Source organism: Phocoena sinus, chromosome 3, assembly GCF_008692025.1.
Source record: "Phocoena sinus isolate mPhoSin1 chromosome 3, mPhoSin1.pri, whole genome shotgun sequence".
NCBI classification, from domain to species: domain Eukaryota; kingdom Metazoa; phylum Chordata; class Mammalia; order Artiodactyla; family Phocoenidae; genus Phocoena; species Phocoena sinus.
Window position 1 is genome coordinate 159,592,721 of NC_045765.1, and position 25,411 is coordinate 159,618,131.

The 25,411-nt window shown below is 44.9% G+C and overlaps 1 protein-coding gene across 1 annotated transcript in view; it reads left to right on the forward strand.

The window, feature by feature from the left end:
* The first annotated feature begins 1,069 nt into the window (after nucleotides 1-1,069).
* MYO10 (myosin X) overlaps nucleotides 1,070-25,411 on the forward strand; it is a 216,367-nt gene continuing 192,025 nt past the window's right edge. The window contains exon 1 of the mRNA XM_032627992.1: nucleotides 1,070-1,560. Coding sequence (XP_032483883.1) covers nucleotides 1,540-1,560 — 21 coding nt within the window. The 5' untranslated portion in view covers nucleotides 1,070-1,539. The remainder of the gene's footprint in view (nucleotides 1,561-25,411) is intronic.

Consider the following 25,411-nt stretch of genomic DNA (forward strand, 5'->3'; position numbering starts at 1 on the left):
TACTCGGTTCAAAGAGTCCACAGATCATGTGCTTGTATGTCGTGGCATTTTATAAATTGCTACAAAAGTTTCTAAACCTTTGCTCTCAATTTCTCTACTTGTTACAGACAGGCTCCAAACAGTTTGCAGAACAGCACAAGGCCAGGTGCCATCCTTTGAAGGCACCTGAAACTTGCTGGAAATGCAGATTATCAGCGCTCATCCCACTCAATTCCAGTCTGCATTTTAACAAGATTCCCAGGTGATTCCTGTGCACGCGAAAGTTTGAGGACCTGCCCCAGAGAAACCAGGACTCAGTACCAGGGGGGTTTGATCCTTCATCCATCTCGCTTCCATTTGACTATCTGCTGCTTCCTTTAGGTCCAGGAAAAGTGCAATTGGCCACGTCCTCTTCCAGTTTACAAAACTACATTTTCCCACTGCGATGAAAACGTCTTTTATCCTGGGTGCAGGAGAGAAACTCCACACGGGTAGGCAGCTTCCAGAAATTCTGATTAGCCTCCCTTCTCCGCTTTCATCTGGCCCAACAGCCGGGGCAGCTCCACGGACCGCGCTTCCGTCCCCGGGGTCGCTCATCTGCCGAGCTGCATTAATGAGATCCGCGTTGAGCCGGTTCCAGGGCGTGCTAAAGATCAAAGGCACACACACACACAAATCCCCCAACCCCTCCTCCTTGGTGACTATTTGGTCTTTCTCACCAGAGGGAAGAGTCAACTCCCCCGCCCGCACCTAGGTGGGGAGGCGGGGAGGAGCTGGGAGCCGCTGGGGCCCCGCCTTCCCCGCCCGTCCCGGAGCCTGCGGCGGCGCGAGGCACAGAGTGGGCGGGGCCTGGGCGAAGATGGGGGCGGGGCGCGCCGGCCGCGCGAGGCCGAACCTTGCGGAAGCGCGGGGAGGGGTCGGCTTAGGGCTGGGCTCCTGCAGGGGGGGGCGTGGCGTAGGGGCCGGGTGGGCCGGCTGAGTGGGCGGAGCTAAGCCCTTGGAGGGGCGGGGCGAGGCGAGCGAGTGGGCGGGGCCGGATGAGCGGGCTGGGAGGGCCGTGCTCTCCTGTCCGCAAGTCTCCGTGTGGCCGTGAGCCGGTGAGCCTGGGCGTCCGAATACTCACCGGGGCGGCGCTCGAGCTGGGAGAGCCATTTCGGGCTCGCTTTGTGGCCGTTGTCCCCCTGCCTGCCCCGAGTGCCTCCGGCCGGAGCGCAGAGGGAGGGGGCGCACTCCCCAGCCCCCCGCCTCCCTCCCCCAGCCGGGGGGAAGAATGTGCCACCAGCTGTTCTCCGCTCGCGAGCGCGGCGCCCAGGAGTGAGGAACTTGGAGAAAGAGGAGACAAAGGCTGCAGTTGGGACGGATGAGTTAGAGACTTGGGTTTGGGCAAACAAAAGGTGCGAAAGACGAGAAGGGGAGAAGGAGATGGCAGCGGGGGAGCCCCGCGGGCTCGAGTTTCTGGGAGTCGCGCTGTGACACGCATGGTTTCCCGGGACCTTCTGCTGGGCTGACTTCCGCGAGCTGGGAGCCGGACTCGGGCGAGTTGGGGAGCGCACGGGAACAATGGACAACTTCTTCCCCGAGGTGAGTGCGCTCGCGGCCGGGAGGGCGGGCGCCGGCGTCCCGGGCCGGACTGCTTTCCGTGAGCCGGGTGCGGGCTCTTTTCCTGCCCGGAGGGAGGGAGGTGCTCACCGCGCCGCGCGCACACACGCTACCGCGCGCACTTAGCCCGAGAGGGTGAAACTTTCTGGGAGTCGCCAGAAACCAAGCCCCGGGGAGTCTCCGGCTGAGTAATCCCTGGCGGAATTTATTTTGTCCCGCGCTCCCACTTGGCCCCGGGATGCAGCGAAGGTGAGCGTCCTTTGGCGGGGGTGGCTGGCTCACCGGGTGTCCCCGCGGCGACCCGCGCGAGGTGAGCTGGCGGACGAGGGGCCCGGCGGGGAGATGTGCCTGCCCGGCTGCCTGGGTGCAGGAAGCCCAGTAAAACGTTCATCGAGGACTTGCCTTTCTCCAAGAAAGGTCTGGTCTGGAATTTCCTTTGCAAAACGTGCCGGCTTCCTGTGAGAGGGGTGCAAACACTTCCAGAGGAGACGCTTAATGAAGTGTGAGAAGGGAGAGACGAGGGTTTAATCGTTCACTATGTTCTCGGCCCGTCGGACCTTTGGGGTCTAGGTTCTAGTGCTCACCAAGAAGTGCTCTTCTAGGATCTGAGATCATTCCAGAGGGTGAGATCAAAAGATCATGTATTTGTGCTGACTGTCCCTGGCAGATTTGGAATTCGAATTTAAAGAAAATCTTTTAAGAGCGAACATTGGTTAGTTTTGAAAGATTAAACTGATGCTCCTTTTAGGGTCATTGAGGGCGGGACACCACGGTTACTTGAAACCCTTGACTTGAGAACCCTTTTCTCTGGGATCGAGAGTTACCGTGGTTTCTTGGCTCCCTTTCCTTTCTTGGTTGTGTTTATTTAACAAATTCTATTTAAGTTTGAGGTTTGAAGTGGCTCAAAGTAAACTTAGTTGGCTTAATGAGTCTGATGTGTCTTTCATTGAAAGCCAGGGGATGTTTTGTAAATCCAGGACAGTTTTGGAACCTTCCAGCAAATTGGATTGGTGAGGGTTTGCCTCTCTGTTGGCTAACTTGCTTTCTCAGACTTAACTGGATTTATTATTTCAAGTCATTGTGCTTTCCGGATGCCCACTTACTTTAAATAGTCTGATGACTATTTATAGTGGCCAGAGTGGTATATTCTTGTGTAATAGTAATATCCCTTTTTTTTTTTTAAGCGGTGTCTCACAGGTGATATCCACATTCATGGTGAGAGGTGGACTGGAAAGGAATTAATCATTAATACATATTTCTCCTTTTTTAAAAAAAATGAGACCTATAATTGTGAGACTGGCATTTGCTAATCCATAGACCTTCGTTTTCATGCCTGTAAGAAGGCACCAGAACTTTCTGCAGGAGTTGCAGGTTAACCAGTGATAAAAGACCGGTGGGCTAGTTTAATTGCTTTCATCTGTAAGAAAACCTGAGGCTCTGCCTGCGGGACTCTAATTCTTAACTTTTTTTGGCGGGGGGAGGGAGGCCTTTATTTTTCTCTTGTGTTGTGAGTTCTTTAGGAAATTTGATGAGACATAGAATTTGTATTCGATTTGTTGGGGTCCTTGTCCCCATGAAGCCTGTCTGTAGACTGCAGCGGGCCAGTGACCTCCCCTTTGGAAGAACTCTGCCCCCTAGTGGAAGTGGGGAGAACTGCAGGATAACATGGGGCAGCTGCAACCTCCTGCCCTGGTATCCTCCCATTGGACTTCGAAGTACTGTTTCTCCTTACACTATGCCTTGGTTCAGTGTAAGGAGACCTAGTTGTTGGATTTTATATCCATGATTAATATAATATTGAAGTTGGCCTTCAGAGATCTTCTTCTCCATCCCCTGCCTTTCCTAGATGAAGAATCTTAATCCAAAGACGTTAAGTCACTTGCCCAAGGTTGAAGAGGTTGTTATAGAACTCACAGCCTTTCTGCTCTGTTGCTGGTGACTTTAGTATTGGGGGACATTTTTATTCAAAGTTATACTTTTACTCTTGTGATGTATTTCTATTACAATGTTAATTTCTAATCAGAAATTAACTTCTGATTAATTTATTTCTAGTCAGTAGTAATTTCTAAATCAGAGTTCCTCCCCTAACCATAATTACTTTGAATGGGAAGCCAGCAGGGCCAGAGAGGCTATACAGTGCTATCAATTGAAGACATACTCCTAACATAGATCCTGTCTCTATGGATCTCTCTATGGAGTAAGTGTGGAAGTGATATATTTCCAAGGACGGCAAAATTGTAAGGCCTCTTGTATCACGAAGTGGTGTCCTGTTCTTTGGTAACTTTTCCCATTGTGACTTAGGGATAATAACTTATTGCTTGTTGGACAGCAATTTGAAGCTAATGTTAACAATTGAAAAAAAATTGAATGAGGTGTCGCATGTATTAGCTTTATGTGTGAACGGCCAAATAAGAAGGAAATGAGAGCTCCTTGTGACTCGCAGCTGCTATTTAGAGCTAGACCAGAGTTTCTCAATCTGGGTACCATTGACATTCTGGGTCAGTCAATTCTTTGGTGTGGGGGAACTGTCCTGTGTAGAGTGGGATGCTAAGCAGCATCCCTGGTCTCTACCCGCTAGATGCTACTAGCACCCCCAAGTTGTGACAACCAAAATGTCTGCAGACATTGCCAAATGGGCCACAGAGGACAAAATCATTCCCAGTTGAGACCCACTGAGTTAGACCCACAAAGCAGTTGCCTCGTGGAATTAATTCCCGTGCATGTTGCAGGCACAGCTTTCTTGCCTACTTTACGTAGCATCAGGCATCTGACTGCCGATCACCTGGAAGCTTGTGAGGCTTGTGCCCGGAAGCTGATGGCTACTGACCTCAAAATGTACCCGGGGATTGGAGAAACTGAGCGCCCTACACTCCCCGAGTTTCAGTTTATTCACGGCCTTAAATCTTTATGACATCTCTCGAGTGAATTGTGTGCGCACTTCTTGGAAATTTGCTTTTTCAGCATTTAGAGGTAAGTTGTTAAAAAGTTACTTCAGGGCTTCCCTGGTGGCGCAGCGGTTGAGAGTCCGCCTGCCGATGCAGGGGACACGGGTTCGTGCCCTGGTCCGGGAAGATCCCACATGCCGCGGAGCGGCTGGGCCCGTGAGCCATGGCTGCTGAGCCTGCGCGTCCGGAGCCTGTGCTCTGCAACGGGAAAAGCCACAACAGTGAGAGGCCTGCATACTGCAAAAAAAAAAAAAAAAAAGTTACTTCACGAAGAACCTAAGGTTAGGTATGTCTGTAACCAGAAGCAATTTTTTTTTTTTTTTTGCGTTACGCGGGCCTCTCACTATTGTGGCCTCTCCCGTTGCGGGGCACAGGCTCCGGACATGCAGGCTCAGCGGCCATGGCTCACGGGCCCAGCCGCTCCGCGGCATGTGGGATCTTCCCAGACCGTGGCACGAACCCGTGTCTCCTGCATTGGCAGGTGGACTCGCAACCACTGCGCCACCAGGGAAGCCCGCCAGAAGCAATTTTTAAAACAAACTGAAAAGGCTCAACCAGCAAAGTGGCAAGACGGCTGTGCAAACGTGTCGATGTTTTGAAGTGGCCACTGTTTCCAAGTCCCCAGTGCTGGGTACAGTGCCTAGAATACTGGAGGGGCCAGTCAATGCCAGCTGGACACGTAAACGAGCGCGACTTCTCTGTCTTGTTTTAGGAACAGGAATGGCATGATGGCTGTTCAAGTGAAAGATCTTTTGAGGCTTATTAACTGGACATATATGAACACTTTGATTTTTCAGAAGTGTGTAAAATATACACAAGTAAGATACTCATAAACACATAAATACAAACATAAAGTAGGTATTAATGTTTTAAGCACTAAATTGTTAGTGGACAGCATTCCAGCTGTACATGTTTCTTACAGCCTGGTTCACCCTGGGCTGGAACAAACGTACCTCTCCAGATGTTAAGTGGAAACACCTTCCTCATTTCCACTTAATTTGGGGTGGTGTCTTAATTTCGGTTGTTACCTGGAGTTCAAATAGTTTTTTAAGCTGGAACAAGTTCTTGAGCCTATTTTTCTCCCCTTTTTATAGTGTTTTGTTTGTTTCACATCTTACTGGTATGTTTTGTCTTGTTAAAAGAAATAAGACTGTTGCTTTTGGCAGCTCCTTCCTCCCCCTCCCCCCAATCATCTCTCAAGGGCAGAAGGCAAGCACTGAGGACTTCCTTGTCCCACCACATCCTGCAGGCCACCCCTTTGACGACTGTAAAATGGAGTCATCAGAACATTCCCTGGTGTCCCCTTTTCCCACAGTGGAGTCACAGTGCCTTGCCCTTTCTGCACACCCCGCAAGGATTCCTGTTGTCACTTTTGGGCCCTGCCATGTTGGGTGCAGCAAAGGCACAGAAGCAGCTGGGAGCAGGGAGCCCTGGTCTTCTGGGCGCTCACCTCTCCCCAGATCAGGCCCAGAGCAGTGTGGGTAGAGCCAGCACTGTTTAACCAGAGCTGTGCAGGGAGAGTGCCGAGTGTTTGTTTTTCCAGCTCTGCTGGCTTTTAAGTGAGGTCACCTTTAAGGACACAAGCCTTGAATGCGCTCTTCTATGGAGTGATGGGAAATAGGGTACCTCCTTATAAATGCGTTTCAAAATTTCAGAATAACTTCTACGTAATTCAGTAAGTCCCCTACATAACGAACGAGTCCCGTTCCCAGAGCACGTTCGTTAAGTCCAATTTTGTTTTTAAGTCCAACAAAGTTAGCCTAGGTACCTAACACGATTGGCTCCATAGCACTGTACTGTAATAGGTTTATAATACTTTTCACACAAATAATACATAAAAAAACAAACACAAAAAATAAAGAAAACATGTTTAATCTTACAGTCCAGTACCTTGAAAAGTACAGTAGTACAGCACAGTACAACAGCTGGCATCCAGGGCTGGCATCGGGTGAACAGGCAGGAAGAGTTACTGACTGGAGGAGGGAGAGGAGGTGGGAGATGGTAGAGCTGAAGGATCGTCAGCAATCAGGGACGGAGGGCAAAGCTGCAGTTTCACTCGTGCCTGACATTGATGGAACACACATTCGCATCTTTGAACGTTCGCAACTCGAAGGTTCGTGTGTAGGGGACTTACAGTCTCAGGTCATTGATTTGCAGGGCACGCTCAGGCAGGAGCAGCCAGTGAAGTCTACAGGAAGCTGGGCCACACTTCCCTGGGCCTGAACGCCCCTGGGCGGATTGAGAGCCTCCTCCCTAAGAGTAGAAGAGATGTGGCCTCTGGGAGGCTGGCTGTACCCTCCACACCTATGGGCTCTCAGCCAGGTTATCTGACTTTCCTGGGCTTCCTTTCTCTGTCTGTAAGCGAGCATAATAGTGTTGACCCTGCATGGTTATTAGAATTCGAGATAAGATTTACAAAGCTCTTGGCACCTGGTAAGTGAGTAATAAAAGGTTAGAGTAACTTAGAAATTAAGAACGAGTGGCCTTTGATGGTGACTGAAATCCCAGTACTCTGTGGTGCAGGGAAATCTTGGTCTTCGAGCTGTTGCCAGTATCATTTCTGGTGCTAGATTGCACTTATTAATTTTCTCCCTTTGGACCAATACACTTCTGGCTGATTTTCCAGAATTCTGTCTAAAGCATGTCTAGATTGCCTATAAAGTCAAGCTCACGTTCTTAGTCCGGTTTCCAAGGCCTCCTGATCTTGCACCTCTCTTTATTCTTTTTCCACGTGTGAATTCTATTCCAGAGGATCTATTACCAGCCCTCCTCCATACTTTCGCATGTGCCCTTCTCTCCGCTGATCGGATGTCCTGCCTGTCTAGCTCCTTTTTGAAACCATCCCCCACAAGTCTAGTCCATGGTCACTCCTCTCTTTCCTATGAACTTGACTCTAATTCTTTCTGTCCTGGTTGTGTTAGGAATTTACCCCTTTTAGCTCGAGGCTTTACTTATTTTGTTTTCCCTTCTCAGATGAACAGAGTCTTGAGAGGTTAAATAATCCGATTTATAAGTTTCATCACCTTGTTTGCACTCAGAGGTCCTTAAGGATGGGCTTCTATCCTTGTGTAGCTGTTATTTTCCTCTCGAGTACAGATTTTTTTGTGGTGGGAGGGGAGATGCTTCTAACTTTCCCCCTTGATTATGAAGCATTTTACAGTTCTTTGAAGACAGTAAAAAATATGTTTGCTGTTTATCGAGTGCTTATTGTGTGCAAGGCATGTTTCTGAGCACTTTCCATTCAGTAATTAAGTTATTTAACAACCCTATGAGTAAGGCTCCATCGATGAGGAAAGTGGGGCAGAGAGAGGTTAAATAACTGGCCCAAGGTCACACAGTTAGAAAGTGATGGCCAGGCTTTGAACCCACACAGGATGTCTCCAGAGGGCCTGTGCTCTTCACTGCCATGCTTTACTCTCCTGTTGGTGACATTTTTCTTATGCTTGCGTCACTGTGTCTTTGATGAAGTGCTTAAGACCTTAGGCAGCTAGTGAATGATTTTTGAGTTGAAAACTGCATGGGGGTTTGGGAAAACAAGTGGCCCACGCCCCAGAAACACTGCAAACCCAGCAGGAAAATGTTCGTCAGCTTTTGAACATGCCTCCAATTTTTATTTGCTGTGCCTTTTACTTAGGAAAGACAATTACCTTCTGTTTCCTTGTAAGATGTGGTGTCTAAGGCTGCCGGCCCCAGCCTCATGAGGATGGTAGGGAGATGTAGGTAATAAGGCACTTAGAAAACTAGATTTTTGAGAAGTAGTTATTTTATTAAAAGAAAGGATAGGACTCATTTGTCTCCCTATTCCAAGTCTCAATTATCAGAGTATTCCTCTTGGAGGTTTTCTGATGGAATCTTCTCTTTCGATTAAAGATTCAGGCCGCCTTTCCAGAGTTTCTCTATATCCGTTGTTTTACTTGTTAGCTTATTAATGCTTGTGGGTGATCTTTGACAGGAGAGCGGAACATTTCTCATAGAGCATTCCTTGAATAAAACATTTTGATACCTCACTAAAAGCTGTTTGGAAAATGTGTCTGCCGGGCTTAATATATGAAACTTGAGTCCCCAGTTTATATCTAGCCCCTCGTGTCACATGACATCACATCATCTGACTCTGCCAGTTACAGGAAAAAGTGTTAGAGTTCTTGTGGCAAAGCCATGCCACATCTCTTGAAGCACAGCCAGAGCAGGGGAGGACCAGATGGCAGTTCGGCATTTCATAGTTCTATCTTCTCCCCAGCTTCAGTATCTACTCTTCAGATTGAAAATTGCCTCTGTAGAAAGGCATTTAAAATTGTGGTAATTAAAAAAAAAAAAGAGAGAGATTTATATTAGAAAAGGTCGGCAATGTTGAATTTTTGTATTTTGTGGTAGGGATGTTTATCTTTATTACCTGTCAGTGATTAAAGGGCAAGGTAAAATGAGATTTGGACGTTGGAATAGAAAGTAGCTTTTTCACTTGGCCTCTTACCTAATATTGGGTCCCAAAAGAACTCCATAATTCTTTTAAGTGTCATTTTTGGGGGTCAGTTAATAACATGTAAGCAGTATCCATTGACAGTGATGTACATTGTGGAGAGAAGTGGACTTACCTCTGGGTAGAGTCTGTGTTCATGCTATCTACTTTGTGTGTTAAAAGTCTATTTAAAAGTTTTTCTGGTAGACTTCGTGCTCATGTGTGTGGCTACCATTGATTTTTGGGTTTTATCAGCTTCATAGATACTTAAATTGGGTTGCTAGGAATATATGTAGAATTAGGAGTGTTCTTGCTTAAAAACAAAAGCTTTGATAAACATAGATTTACAATATTACTTTTCCACGTCATTCTTACATTTTTTTCTTTCCTTAATCCTGCAAAGAGTATGTGCTAAGTTTAGAAAATTTAGAAAATGCCATAAGCAAAGGACAAAAACTTTCTCAGTCCTACTCTTAATGTTTTGTGCTATATGCTTTCTTTGCCTCTGTATCTGTTTCTGTGAAAGCGCACCTGTAATGTTTTTCACTTAAGAGTTGCTTGAGAGGGCTTCCCTGGTGGCACAGCGGTTAAGAATCCGCCTGCCAGTACAGGGGACACGGGTTCGAACCCTGGTCTGGGAAGAGCCCACATGCTGCGGAGCAGCTAAGCCCGTGCGCCACAACTACTGAGCCTGCGAGCCACAATTACTGAGCTCGCGTGCCCGTGTTCTGCAACAAGAGAAGCCACCGCAAGGAGAAGCCTGCATGCTGCAACTAGAGAAAGCCTGCGCTCAGCAACGAAGACCCAATGCAACCAAAAATAAAATAAATAAATTTAAAGGAGTTACTTGAGAAAAGCTTTAAATGGCAAGGATCTTGCATGTATACAGACGGCCCCTGTGATTTTCAGGGCCGGGGACAGGAGTACAAATGCAAGCCCCATATCACATCTGTAAAATATTTAAGTTATAAATCAAGCTTCCAAACCGGTAAATAAGTGTCTTCTATTCTCCTACCTTGATAAATATACCTTCATTAGGACACAATCGAAAAATGTCTAAAGCTATGGGTTTTATTGCCCAAAGTCAGACTATGAAAGATGAACGAAGATAATTATAGTTGCACATGTGTGGGTGTCCTATTGATGGACCAGTGATGTCTGCGTGAGTAATAGACATATACTCCATAGTAAATTTTCCATAGGTCTACTTTTCTTGCCCATATTTCAGCAGAATCACTAATTATATATGGTTACAGTCAAGATTTTCACAATAATTTATGTGTTACTGACAGTAACGCTAAAGTAAAAAACCTTTCTGGAGTCATTGTGGTTCTTTAATTAATTTCAGTTTGGGGATGCTTTGCTAAGGCAGCCAGTAGTTATTGGCATTGTCAACAAAATTCATACAGCAATATTTAGATTAAAAAAAGGAATAAGATTACGTATGATAGGTTATGGATACTGCAGGAAGCACAAAATATTTTAATTTTATTGTATAAGTCATATCATTAATATTGTGAATTTCCACTGTTTCTTAAAATATTCCTCAAACTTTTCAATCCTGTGTATATTATAAAGAAAACTGAAAACAGAAGTTAATTTGTTAAAAATCTGTTTTCAGATGAGGCCAAACCTTAATGCATCTCAGCCAGAAAATAGTCTACATATAAAAATGTGTGAATCTTTTTCTTCCTAGTCATGCAGATGTTTTTATTGCCTTATATTTTCTTAAAATACCAATTTTGTTGCCTGTTTCACATGTAGCTCCTGTTTGAAGAAATTTTTCTCTAAAGTTTTTAAAAACACATTTTTTTAAAGTGAAGTGGCCAAATTAGGTTTTTGGGGGCGGTTTGGAAGCTTTTGCTAAGATTAATAGTTTATATCAAATAGTTGCTGCTACTGCAAGTTCAAAATTAATATAATATCATTTTCCACCAAAGACCGTGATTTACGCTTTATTTGAGGAACTTCTGTTTGTTTACCTTCTGTTTTCTTAGTGATGCACAGTGTACTGGTCTGAGTGGCCCTGCGTTCTTCCTGGACATGTATCCCTATTTATGTGTCCATTATAGGTGTTTCTAGGTGTTTGCTATTATAGAAAACAGGACACATACATTCTCGTACCCAGGTCATTGCTGGCTTCTCTGATTATTTCTCGGGGATAAAATTTTCCAGGAGTGGGGCTGTTTGTTCAAAGGGTTCGCACATTTTTACTTAGACTATTTGGCAGCAAAAGTTTTCTGAGAGGTGTCGGTGCAGATTACAGCAGGCACAGCTGAGACACCCTGTCATGATGTATTTATGGTAGCAGGGATTTTGTAACTTCTTATTAGAGTCTCAATGACATGCATTGTTTCACAGAGGAAACACATAATACTAGATTTCTGTATCCACTTGTTAGGTTCTTCTCTGAACCAGAGTGGAGGAAGGAGGCATTTTTCTCGCTTAATTACGTTGATTGGCATCTGACCCCCAGAAATCCCAGTGCTGGTACCTGATGTTCATTTAAGGCCAAAGCCTACACAAGGGACCTTGCTGTATACTGCCTGGGGAGCCATTGGCCATTTGTTTGGGGAATCGTTTGTATGGATTTTTCTTTTAATTCTTATTCCTTTGCATTGTAAGTATCCCTGTGAGTTAACCCTGGGCTACAACAGTTACTTGGTGGTGGTTCTAACTGTAGGGATTTAGGTAACGTACAACACTGTTGATGGGTGTGTGTTTGTGTCTGTGTGTGACTGGAAGGCTTATTATTTCTATTAATTACCCCTGGGAGATCTTTCCATGGACTTTGAAGATGAAGTGTTGAGTTCTGGGTGAAAATAACACTCCACCTTTTACAACGTATACCACTGTCATTTAGTACAGGTTTGCTTCTGTTTATCTCTGCCCACATTTTGTTTTTTTAATGATGTGCGCTAAGGGCCAAAGGGTATGTACAACCCTCCTGTACCTTTCAGCCTCAGATTTTCAGAGGTGGGTAAGGGTGCCCTCTTTCTTTTTCTTTTTTTTTTTTTTTTCTTTTTGCGGTACGCGGGTCTCTCACTGTTGTGGCCTCCCCCGTCGCGGAGCACAGGCTCCGGACGCGCAGGCTCAGCGGCCATGGCTCACGGGCCTAGCCGCTCCGCGGCACGTGGGATCCTCCCGGACCGGGGCACGAACCCGCGTCCCCTGCATCGGCAGGCGGACTCTCAACCACTGCGCCACCAGGGAAGCCCCTGGTAGTCTTTTAATACCTGTGCTAACATCCATCATCATTCCGAGGCTAGCAGTTATTTGCGTAATACGCTACTCTGTCCCATGGCTGCTGAGAGGTCAGATTCTCGTGGCCCTCCTTGTGTACTTATTGCAGTGCTGCTGTCAAAGAATGTTTTGACTGCGGACTCTGTCTTAAGCAGTTTGAGGTCGATTCAGTCGAACCCGGTGCATTTGAACCCTTGCTCACCATCCTACTTACCAGCAGATTCCTACTCGTGGTCTCTTTCGCCGAGACGGAAGCTGTGTGATATCAGTGACTTTTGATGGCTAGGCTGTCGAGGTCAGAAACATGTGACAGCCCCACCTGGACCAGCCAGGCGGGCAGTGTTGGAGTTCGCTGCAGCCCAGACTTCTTGGGATGCGGAACAAGAATGCTACAGGAGGGCTTCCCTGGTGGCGCAGTGCTTGAGAGTCCGCCTGCCGATGCGGGGGACATGGGTCCGTGCCCCGGTCCGGGAAGATCCCACGTGCCGCGGAGCGGCTGGGCCCGTGAGCCATGGCTGCTGAGCCTGCGCGTCCGGAGCCTGTGCTCTGCAACGGGAGAGGCCACAGCAGTGAGAGGCCCGCGTACCGCAAAAAAAAAAAGAATGCTACAAGATATTCCAGTCATCCACCAGTATCTTGGCAGGCCGGGATGGAAGGGGGTTTCTTTGATGTAAGCCAAGACTTCCACGGCTAGGGAAAGTGTCCTGACTTGTCGGGTATGTGGTCGTGGCCACTGTGAGGGATCGTCTGGGTGGACGGTGGAACAGACAAGGCCCAGCCTCCACCCTGCAGGCTGGGAGCCACAGAGCACAGAGCAGGGACGCACCCTCACTCTGGTCCTGGGTCTGGCCAGTTCGGGAGGAGTGCCCAGTGCAGATGAACCCAGGAGAGAGGGGAGCATTTCCCAGTTATTTCTTACTGGGCTCCTTCTTACAGCCTACTTCTTACTGCTTCTGGTCCCATGATTTGAAAAAAGAGCTTATCAGGTACAGGGGAGCAACATGTAGAGAGGTAAATCCCGTGGAAAGGAACTCCTGTTTGTAATCTCCCCCCCCCCCCCCACCGCAGTGAGGGGCCATGTGACAGCTCCCCCAGTCCAAGGACACGCAGCCTGAACTCCCCTGCCGCCTACTGCCAGCTTCTGAGCCAGCCCTCCACCTAGCTCTGCTGTCTCCACCCAGGACCCCTGACCTTGCTACCCTCTTCCTTTTGTAATTAAAACTTGAGCCGAGAATGAGCGCGAGGTCCTAGAGAGACGCCCTGTGCTCTGCTCTTCGCCACCTAGGTTGTCTGTCACAGGGTTTCTCCACATAGGAATTTTCTGTCATTGTAACTCCTGTTTTATATGAATAATGCCCACCTGCTCTTGTTTTTCTGCCAAGTATGTGTCTAGAGTATGACCAGTGAGTGTTTCAACAGCAAGTAGATGAGCTGTTGCTTCTCAAGTGTAAAAGAGGGATTTTGTTTGTTTAAACTGGTTTATATAAGAGATTAATATATCATATATGTACCTGTGTACCTATGCGCATGTGTGAATATCTGTAATATAGATACACATATACGTATGTTACATATTCATATATAAAACATACATGTTCAGTGTAGCATCATGGTTGCTGACCGAGGCAGGCAGAACTGTTGGTGTGCGGACTGAAGTATCTTATACCAAGGTCCTGTTGCCTAAGGGTTTCTGTCCACACCTAGTAGATGTATTGTTTGCTCTCCAGAAGCAGAATCTTTAGGAGGCAGTGTTTATGAACTGCTTAGAGTTTTCTAAGAAGATGAAAGTTACAAGCAGCCTCCCCACTGTTTTAACACCCTACTTGCCTTATTAGAATGGGGTCATCAGAATACCGCCCTGTTAATCCTGATGAGTTTCCATAAATTTTTCATTCCTTTGGGGATTCTCACAAAAGTAGATGCCAAGTTCAACTTCAAGGATATGAAGTCAGGTGCCCACTGTAAATTCTGGCATTAATTTTCAGACCTTGAGAACCACTGAAATTCTTGGATGTCTCTCTTGGGAGTGTAGCTTTTTCAGCTGTAACAATTTCCTTCTTGCCTTTGGGTAGGTCTGGTGGGCTAGCTTACTGTATTTTGGGTTCGAAAACCACATTCACTTAAGGTTCTCTTTGAAAAGGCCAATGTGCCCTTTCTATAAATCTTTTAAAGATGGAATCACCTGTTTTTCAAAGTATATATCAGAATAAAAAACATCTGATAAAATGAGCTCTTGGCTGTGAAGTGAAGACGATTGGCTCTTGCCGTACAGTATTTTGGATAGCAAGTCAGGGACTCTTTGCATACACTGTGAAGGGTAAATTGTGCATCTGTATTTTCACCATAGTTATTATTTTTCAGTATTTTACCATAAAAATTAGAACACGAGTCATCAGTGTTAAGAGTAAAACAGGTAGCAAAAAGTGGTCTAGCTTGGCTGCCTTAGGCCTTGCCCTTTTGTGGATTGTATGCAGTGCTGAGAAAATGTGCTTCTGAAATTAAAATCTCTTTCAAGGAGTTCAGATGGCTCTTCACCGGGAATGTAACTTTATATTTATTCACTATTGTCTTTGAGATATCAGGTAGATTCCTCTTCCCTGAGGCACAGAGAACTAGGTTCCTTTACCCAGGGTTTATCACCAAATGATGGGGTCAGAAATATGACTTAGGTTGTGTCCTTTTGAGTCTCTTAAAATCCCCCTGGGCTCTTAAACCTCCACCAGATCCCTAAATGGGGATCTTTAGAGTTGGCCTGTGCACTTGAAACAAGGAAACAGGATATGTCAGAAGAATAAAAGGTCCCTTGAGGGTGTTCTTTTGCATTATTATAAAATGTTTGATGAAGTTGAATAGCTGTTCCCTCAAGGAAAGTAAGTTTTTGGAAGCTAATTTTTAAAAATGTCTTTTTCACACCCAGCTTAGGACAAAATTACCTTTTAAAGAGAAGAAACATGTATATTCTAGCAGTGTATTCCAACTCAAGTCAGTGGTTCATTTGTCCAAGGAGGAAATACGATGTAGATTTAGGATTTAATATAGTGTGGGATTTTGGTGATAATTTGAATACATGGAATCTGCATCGTGGCGTAGCCCTTGTGCTCTTTCCAGCCTTCACGCCGTCTGCATTTTCTTTTGTCCAGTTGTTTAACTTGCAAAAGTGTATTGATCACTCACGTACCTTGGGCTGGGGCTGTGCTAAGTTCTTGACATGGATTAATTCATTTAATCTGCCCCGTAGCCTTATACGGTTGGTACCAGTCTCATCTCCATTTTACATATGAAAATAGAGAGTCTTAGAGAAGTGAAGTAATTTGTTTAAGTTCACACAGCTGGGAAGTGGTGGAACCAGGGTTTGGACCCAAAGATATTCAGCTGTGTATGGAACTAGACATGCAGCTGAACAGTAGTTTGTAGAGAAGGAGGTAAAGACAGAATCCGTGTGGAGAGCTTTGGGAATGTGTATTTGCTTCTCCATAGAGAGCAGACCAAAGTCACGAGATACAAGCCCCAGAAGAATTACCTAATTTGCCAGCGACTGCAACAGGGGATAGAAATTTTCCTATAATCAAACAAACCAAAGACATAGTCCTTCCGATTGCTTTTGTGATGGCAGCAACTGAACATTCATCCTGAGTGACAGGCATAGTAGGAGTTGTGTTTGGAGAGAAGATTTCAAAGAATAGCTTCACTGAAATATTTGTAGGTTTCTGGAGAGCATCTCTATGGAAGGCGAAGGTCGCACTGAGTTTCCTGAGTCATTTTTCTTGGCTTTGGTCTGTTTCTGATAAACTCCAGATTCCCATGAAGCAATGTTGAGAGAAGGCGTATTTGCTGTGGAATCTGTGCGCAGTTTGTGAATCTCGCTTGTCATCTGTGGAGCTGATCACTTTGTCTGCCCTGTGTATGTAGGTGGCACTCAGCTGACTGGTCATGGTTTAGGACTGTTCACATCTTCCTCAGCAGAGATAGATGAAAATGCTATTTCATTCAAGTTTAAGGATGCATTTTTTTCTTTTTTTGCTAATAGAGACTTTCTTCTTTTAGAGCAGTTTTAGGTTCACAGCTAGTGCTAAAACTTTAAAAAAACATATTGGACATTGACCTTTCAACGGATGTGAGATTTTCTTTCTTTCTCTTTTTTTTTTTTTTTTTCCGGTACACGGGCCTCTCACTGTTGTGGCCTCTCCCGTTGTGGAGCACAGGCTCCGGACGCGCAGGCTCAGCGGCCATGGCTCACGGGCCCAGCCGCTCCGCGGCATGTGGGATCTTCCCGGACCGGGGCACGAACCCGTGTCCCCTGCATCGGCAGGCGGACTCTCAACCACTGCGCCACCAGGGAAGCCCATGATGTGAGATTTTTAAAAGATAATGGTTTACATCGAAATCAACTTTTCAAAGCTGTAATTCAGTTAAGGTGGTGATATGGTAGCTGCTAATGTTTTTCATTCCTAAGAAGATACAGATTTTGTAGTTTAAAAAAGAAAGTGCTAGCCTGGTTGAATCAGCAGATATGTTCTTGGTCATAAAGTGTACACTTTGGATGTTGCCAAGGGCTGGGTGCATCATTTGGGATGGAATTAGAAGTCTGTTTTATATAGAATAGTGATTCTTAACAGGGAGCGACTTTGGCTCCCCGGGGACATTTAGCAATGTTCGGAGACATTTTTGGTTGTTACCACTGATGGGAGGAGGGGGCTTACTGGCATCTAGTGGGTAGAAACCAGGGATGCTGCTAAACATCCTAGAAAGCACAGGACAGTCCCACACAACCCGAGTTGATTCAGTCCAAACGTCAACAGTGCCAAGGCTGGGAAATCCTGAGTTAGAAGATTGACTTGATTCTATAACCCTTTTTTATTTTATTTTAATTTTCTGTGTTTTCTAAGTAAAATTCTTCCTGTCAAAGCAGCTTCTGTAGTGTAATTTTTAGGGATATGTGTTTGTGTATGATGCATTCATCTGATTGTTATTTAATTTTCATATCTGAATTCTATTATAGCTTAGTAATCTATCTAGATCGATTGTTATATCTTAGTTATATTTATTCCAAAATTTTCTAAATAAAACATTTATACATATATATAAATCTGTGTATTTATGTAGTGGGGTATAGAGTAATTTGTCTAGGTCTTCTGAACTATGAGCTTCCACTTATCCTAAAAAGCAAAGGAACAGGCCTTAGGACAAGTTTGGTCACAGAATATCAGGAAATGGTTGTGTATATTTCTGAGATGGAAGAAAGCTAACCAGGGTCAGCACTCAAGATCTGCCCTCTGGCTCTCTGACCTCTCCTGTGGTTTGTCAATTTCCAAGCACTTGGGGTAGCAACCCTGACAATGAAAGAGCCAGCTTCTTTGAACAGGATAAGTGAACCTTTACCAACAAATCCCACGCCACACCTTCTCTTTTCCGCTTCTCCCAATTTTGATGAGTGTGATTTTTATTTTCTTTCTGCTTAATTTTCACCCAGTATGTTGTTCTGTTGCAAGCCATAGTAATGAATCACTGGAAGCTTGGTAAAGGTAGTTGAATCAGCAGGCAGAACTTTTATTTGCTGAAAATCAGTGGAAGAACACTCACTGCTTCTCACCAAGCCTTTACTGTTCTCACCAAACCTTCAGGCAGGAGGGAAATTAGGTTGGGTTCATCTTACAATTCTTGGATTTAATTTGTGGTGTGGGAGTGAGTTTTTTGTAAATTTTTGGCTTAACGAGGTATAAATGACATATAAAATTGTAAGATATTTAAAGTGTACATCGTACTAGGAGTGAGTTCTTTCCATGATTCTTCTCACCTTTTCCTCCCCTCTAGCAGGTGGACCAAAAAAGGAAATATTTATTTTCTATTCCTTCGTTGCTTTTTAACCTGTCAATGAGACATCCTTCTAGATGAATTTTAGTGTCATGCATGCTTTCTTTGTTGATTGGGCATCATTTAAATAAAAGGACTCCTCAGGGCTCTAAATGGGATGTTTAATTTGTCAGAACAAGAGTCCATACCACTATCTGCTAACATAACATTAATTTACTAAGTGGATAATTGGTTGCACATTAACTGACCCTGATGTGGAATTAAGGACTCTGGACGTGGTTCAGGATGGAAATCTGAGCTTGATATTGGTAATGAGGTTTCAGCGATGACATCATCACGGAGGCTTGGACTCACCACTCTGGACCGAGCCGTGCCTGGTAAGAGACATGTACCAAGGACTTATTCACCAGCTCGGTTAGTTCAGATTAACGATAAACTCAAGGATGGTGAGTGATTTCTTTGCTTCGGGGATCACTGCTCATTAAAGACCAGTGTTGATGGAATTCAGCCTGATTCAGTTGTGCCAGCAAGCCTGTGACTGACCTGGGATGCTTGTGAGACCAAGGCTGTGCTAAAGCCGGCATCTGGCTGTGGGTGGGATTCCCACCCGTCCTTACTGAGACCAAGACTCAATGGAGAGGGCACCAGAGGACACCAAGGAAATACAGCTGACCAACTGATGCACCTTGAAAGGTCCCTCAGATTTATCTAGAAGCTATAAACCTCTAAAACTGACAATAAGAGTAGAGGACATTTATGAGACACTTAGTTGGTGCCATGTGCTCCGCTGAGCCTCTTATATCCATCATCTCATTGAACGCTCTGCGGGTTAGGAACTATTGTTAATTCCACGCAGAGTTGAACAACCTGTGGCTTAGAGAGGTTAAGTAACTAGTCAAGTCACGCAGCTAGTAGATGGGATTCCAGGTCTCTTGTCTGACTCCAGAGCCTGTGTGTTCGTTTCTCCTCTTCCAAGTTGATGTCTTGTGAGCTTATTACAGCTCTCCCAGCCAGGTGGATATTGCCAGTCTGGAAGACTGACTGTGGATTTTATCAAACGTTTGGACTTTTCCCAGGGCAGTAGGATCCCATGCTTGGCAGCAACTTTATTTCAAGGTTATTGTCATGGCTTGCGTATCTAGTTGAGGGTGTGTTTTGTCTAGGACTCCCTCAAATATAGGACAAGGCTGGGGCTCAGAACTCAATATTTGCAAATTGGCAAAATGAAAATAGTGGACTCGGCAGAAATAACGAGCCTACAGAATTAACAGTGACATAGTGGGCTTGTTGGGATATCACTGGTCCCAACGAGGAGATGGTCATGGACATTTCGATTTGCCCTTTTGCCAGCCACTGTCTGACAGCATAGCTTTACTGATGATGGATATTTAGGTTATCTCAAGAATGGGCCCTGCATGCTCCCTAGAGGATTCCAGCAGAAGCTCATGAAAGACCTTGGAAAGGTTGTCATGGGTCAGAATCACCTGGAGTGGCTGTGTGGCCAGCAGGTGGGATCAGTGGTGAGCCTTCTTGGCCAAGCTGCTCTCACGTTGGCATATTAAGGTCTTTATCCTTTATGTTGAGATCAGACAGAAGTTGCTAGTGTACCTTTGCCTTTCCTGACTTAGCTTACTGCCCATCGTGTTCCAAGGGACCTGCTTTTTTTCCGTAAGGAGCCCAGGCGAGCTGAGTGTGGTGTATCGTTTCTTGCCTTGACTGAGACGATATAAAAGTTTTCAGCCCTGAGGTGCAGAAAGTAACCCACATTATGGAGGTTACTCTTTCTCTGGTGTCTCTTCAGCAGCTGTGTCCCATGGCCTCCACTGCAGGTCTGGGCTTTGCTTTGCCTGTTGTATTTGGAGCTCTGCTTTTTCTGTCCTCATTTTTGAACTTTCATACATACACATGAATTGGAGCTCTAACTTGTCTTCACACACCTGCCCCTGGTTTGGCCACTGCTCAGGATTGATCGTGTTTCTGTGTGGGACCATCCCCTCCTGGTCTCCAGCCCTCGCTCTGACTCGTTGCCCTCTGGGGTGTCTCAGTGATGACAGGTCTCTTCTTCCTCCTTCACCTGGAGTATCCACCCTACAGGTGTGGTTTTTCAAGAGATGACTTCATTCACAGACTTGTAAAGAAGAAGGTTCTCTGACACCAGGGGTGAAACTTGAAATTAGTCATTCAATCTTGAGTTTCAGATGGCCGCGCGAGGAGAAGCAGAAAATCACAGTTTGAAATGTTCACAAGTAATTCATGGCACAAAGACCTGGAGTCCTTCCAGAGTTACCAAGCATACAGCTCCCTGCTCTCTTGCTAGTCAAAGAAGAGTTGATTGTTACCCAAGGTTTGGATCTTTTAAATTAATCGGCAAGAGTGTTAAGAAAATATTGATAACTGCTTGGACCTTTTAAAATTTGTTTTTAGCACCTTTCAATTCTGAATATGAAAACCGTTTGTTTTATAACTGGGAAGAGAGCAGTGACTTTTGAGATTTGGGTTAGGTTATCCAACAGAATGGAAGCACTGTGAGAAACGTAGGCTCCTTTTTGGTGAACTTTATGAAAACCAAAGGGAAGATAGAATCAGTTCTTTATTTTTTGAGGAATAAACAATTTTCTTCCATTCTAGTGTTCGCTTGGCAGTTGGCCAGGAAGCGTGCCTGCAGCTCAGGAATCATCCCAAACCTAACTAATGGAAAAAGTCTGACTTGCTGGAGGCTGAAATTCAATACTGAGGCGGTGACATGGGGGGGGGGTGTGTGTTAGTGGTGGGGCAGGGTGGTGGGTAAAAAACGTTGGAAGCCTTAACCCCTGGCAGCTATAAATGAATACTCACTCACTTGGGTGGCTAGAATTCATGCTTTTAAAAAGAGCTTTATTCTGCCATTTGGTCAGAATTAAGATATGATTTAATGTATTATGTCCAAGACTGGTCTAAAAACATACTCCTTTTCTTTTGATTTGAGCCAAGTTTAATTAAGAGCACTGCTCGACAAGCCCGTTAAATAATTGAAACATTTTCCTTCAAAATCTTACCCTTAATGGAGGCATTATGTGCAAAATAATGCGTTTTCTAAAACGTGTATCGAGACCCAGACTACAGGAGGCACTACGTAAAAGGATTGCAGATTAGGGGCCGGCAGGTAAGAAAGTGAGCTATAGGGAGCAGTGGGGACTGTGGTTAGCTGAGCTCACAGACCTGAAAGAATTAAAGCTCCATCTTGCTAGGTCTTCTAGTTTTGTTCTTTTTTTTTGCCTTTTCATTTTTTTGAAAATAATTTTGTTGTCGTTGGGGTATAGTTGGTTTACAACGTTGTGTGAGTTTCTGCTGTACAGCCAAGTAGAGTTCCCTGTGCCATACAGCAGGTTCTCATTAGTTATCTATTTGATACGTAGTAGTGTATGTATGTCAATCCCAATGTCCCAATTCATCCCAAACCTGCTTTCCCCCCTTGGTGTCCATACATTTGTTCTCTACATCTGTGTCTCTATTTCTGCCTTGCAAACTGGTTCATCTGTACCGTTTTCTAGATCCCACATATATGTGTTAATACACGATATTTGTTTTTCTCTTTCTGACTTACTTCACTCTGTATGACAGTCTCTGGGCCCATCCACGTCTCTACAAATGTAGGTCTTCTAGTTTTTTTTTTTCCATTTTTTTCATTTTATTTTTTTTTGGCTGTGTTGGGTCTTAATTGTTGTGCGCTGGCTTTTTCTAGTTGCGGCGAGCGGGGGCTACTCTTCGTTGTGGTGCATGGGCTTCTCATTGCAGTGGCTTGTCTTGCTGTGGAGCACAGGCTCTAGGCATGTAGGCTTCAGTAGTTGCAGGATGCAGGCTCAGTAGTTGCAGCATGGTGGCCGTAGAGCACAGGGGCTTCAGTAGTTGTGGTGCGCAGGCTCAGTAGTTGTGGCACACCGGCTTAGTTTCTCTGTGGTATGTGGGATCTTCCCAGACCAGGGATCGAACCCCTGTCCCCTGCATTGGCAGGCAGATACTTAACCACTGTGCCACCATGGGGGGTCCAGTCTTCTAGTTTTTAAAGAGAGACCAGATATGTAGATTTCTGTGAGTTGTCCCAGTTTGTAAAATGTTGACAAGTAATGCTGTACATTTTGGTTTTCACCGAGTGGGCCAAGCACGACTTGACTGGGGCTTGTGTCCTCTACATAGTGAGGCAGTGATGTTTCTTAACTTTGGAGCAAAAGAAAGGACTAGAATGGCCTCGATTTTCCTTTGGGTTAGTTTTAATTCGCTTCCAAAAAATATTTACTGTGTTGTGAAACCGTTTTGCAAGGGTGGTATCTAGGTTGAATTTCTGCATTTTCGGAATGGATCCCCACGTGATTCAGTGTTTTGGGACTATTCTTTGTTTTACTTGGCTAAGCCAGGGTTAGAAGCCGGATAATCTTGTCTTTTGGGGTAAAACTTTATTTTTCAATTTTAAAAGTTTACTATTCTTTTTTTTTTCTTTTTTTTTTTGCCGAGATGAGAGGTTTGGAGGGTTGGATGCCATACTAAGATTCTGCCCCATCCCTCTTCATCTTTGCATTCATTCACCAAGACTGAGCACCTCCCCACAGAACGTAGTATAGAGGGAAGGCCGTGGAAGCACACCGCCTGGGTTTGGACGCTGTCCTCCTGCTTGCTGGGCGTGTGACCTTGGGCAGGTGCCTCGTGTTCCCACGTATAAACTGGGTTTGACCATCACCATTCAGTGCCTCATGCTCCTATTTGTAAAACGGGTTTGACCATAACTCTACTGTCTTAGCTCGGGCTGCCATCACCAAATACCACAGACTGGGTGGCTTAAACAACAGGCTTTTATTTTCTTATGTTTCTGGAGGCTAGAAGTCCGAGATTAAGGTACTGGCAGGTTTGGTTTCTGGTGAGGACTCTGTTCCCGCCTTGCAGAGGACCACCTTCTGGTTGTGCCCTCACATGGATGTGGGGAGAGAGAAAAAGAGCGTGTGGGCATGAGCGAGGTCTCATAGAAAGACACTGATCCTGTTGGCTTCACCCTTATGAGCTAATTTAACCCTCCAATAAAACCCGGAACCCATTAAACATTCATTCCCCATTCACCCCTCCCCCAGTCCCTGGGAACCACCAATTTGCTTTCTATCTCTGTGGATTTGCCTATTCTGGATATGTCATTTAAATGGTATTGTACAATATGTGACCTTTAGTGTCTGACTTTTTTCACTTAGCATGTTTTTGAGTTTCCATTCACTTGGTAGCATGTATCAGTACTTCATTCCATCTTACATCTGAATAATATTCTAGTGTTGGCTCTGGTTTTATATAAATAAATGCGTATAAAACACATTGTATGAAAATGTATATTTATTGATAAATTTTATATATATGTAATATGTATATGTCTATACTTATTTATGTTGCTTTCTGTCTGGCAGGAGGCCTGCATTTAGAGAGAAGGGAATGGATGTACTTCTGTGGCCTTGGAGCAGAGTGTCAGGGTGGCTTTAACACAGGTCCCACTTTGTCCCTCTATTTTCAATTGGTTTAACTAATAAACTTATTTTAAATGGTTTACCCATACCCCACACACCCCTGCCTACATACGCCAGAGGTAAAGGAGTCTTTAGAAAACATAATGGTAGCTTCATTCACAGGAGCCTGAGGCTCATACTTTGACCGTCAGTTTGCTCACATGTGTGATTTCACATGCATGATCACACAGTTGTATGTTGGTTTTATCATTCACCTTAAGTATTGCCAGCTGATAGGAATTTATAGCTTTTTTGCTTGAGATAATATTCAGAGGTGATTTTTGCTTTAGTTTTAAGAGATTCATCAATTTTTTACTCTTTAATAGTAGAGAGGTAAAGGTAAGATTTTATATTACATTTTATTTATTTTTATTTTTAAAATTTATTTTATTTATTTATTTTTGGCTGTGTTGGGTCTTCGTTGCTGCATGCAGGCTTTCTCTAGCTGCAGCAAGTGGAGGCTACTCTTCGTTGCGGCGCACGGGCTTCTCATTGCAGTGGCCTCTCCCGTTGCAGAGCACAGGCTCCAGGCACACGGGCCTCAGTAGTTGCGTCACTTGGGCTCAGTAGCTGTGGCACGCGGGCTCTAGAGCGCAGGCTCAGTAGTTGTGGCGCACGGGCTTAGTTGCTCTGCAGCATGTGGGATCTTCCCAGACCAGGTATTGAACCCATGTCCCCTGCATTGGCAGGCGGATTCTCAATCACTGCGCCACCAGGGAAGCCCCTATATTACATTTTAAAGTAATATTTAAAGCTTAGACAGATGAAGTCACACGGATGTTTGCTGCATCTTCTCAGCAGCTAAGATCTGGAAATGCCAAAGAATGGATTTCCCATATTTCTCCCACGGTAGATGCATTAAAAAGCAAAACCATAGGTATACTTTGCTTGCCTTTATCTACACTGATGTTGTCTATTCTGTGGATGTTTTTTTAAAAAAGAGGGAGGCTATATCTCCATCTGTAAGCGTTGCAGCATAAAAGTCTTTTGATATTGTCTGCAGAATCCTTTTCGACATAGTGGCAGCACTTGGGCCTTACTTAGGGATGGATGAAATTGTCCTGTGGGTTTTCATTTTTCAGGAAATCACTCTAAATGAAAATACCATCAGCAATGATCAGATCATCAGGCTGAGTGATCAGTGGTCATTTCTTTAGTCCTCTCCGTAGCAGTTGATACTTTCTCCCTTGGTTTTCCCAGGCTGTTGTGTTTCCTGTGACCAACTCACTCTACTTCCATTTCCTCTGTTGACTCATTTTCTGTCTCCCACTGGAGAGGCAGTGTAGTATACAGTAAGCCCCCTACATACAGATGACTTCCATTCCGAGATTGCGTTCGTAAGTCCAGTTTTGTTTGTAAGTCCAGCAAGGTTTGGCTAGGTACCCAACTAACACAGTCAGCTATATAGGACTGTACTGTAATAGGTTTATAATACTTTTCATACAAATAATACATAAAAAACACACACACACAAAAGAACATATTTAATCTTACAGTACCTTGAAAAGTACAGTACAACAGCTGGCATACAGGGACTGGCATGGAGTGAACAGGCAAGAAGAGTTACTGACTGGAGGGGGGGAGAGGAGGTGGGAGAGGGTAGAGCTGAAGGGTCATCAGCAACAGGAGACAGAGGACAAGCTGCAATTTCACTCATACCTGATGTTGATGGAACACACATTCGCATCTTTGAAAGTTCGCAACTTGAAGGTTCGTATGTAGAGGACATCCTGTAATTACAAGAGCACGTGCCCTGGAATGACTTCTGCTTTGAATCCTGGCTCCACCATGTAATAAAGTTAAAAAGAGGCCAAGAGTAGAAGCAGAAGGAGTAAAGTTTAAGTGACTCTCAGAAATCATGATGGGTT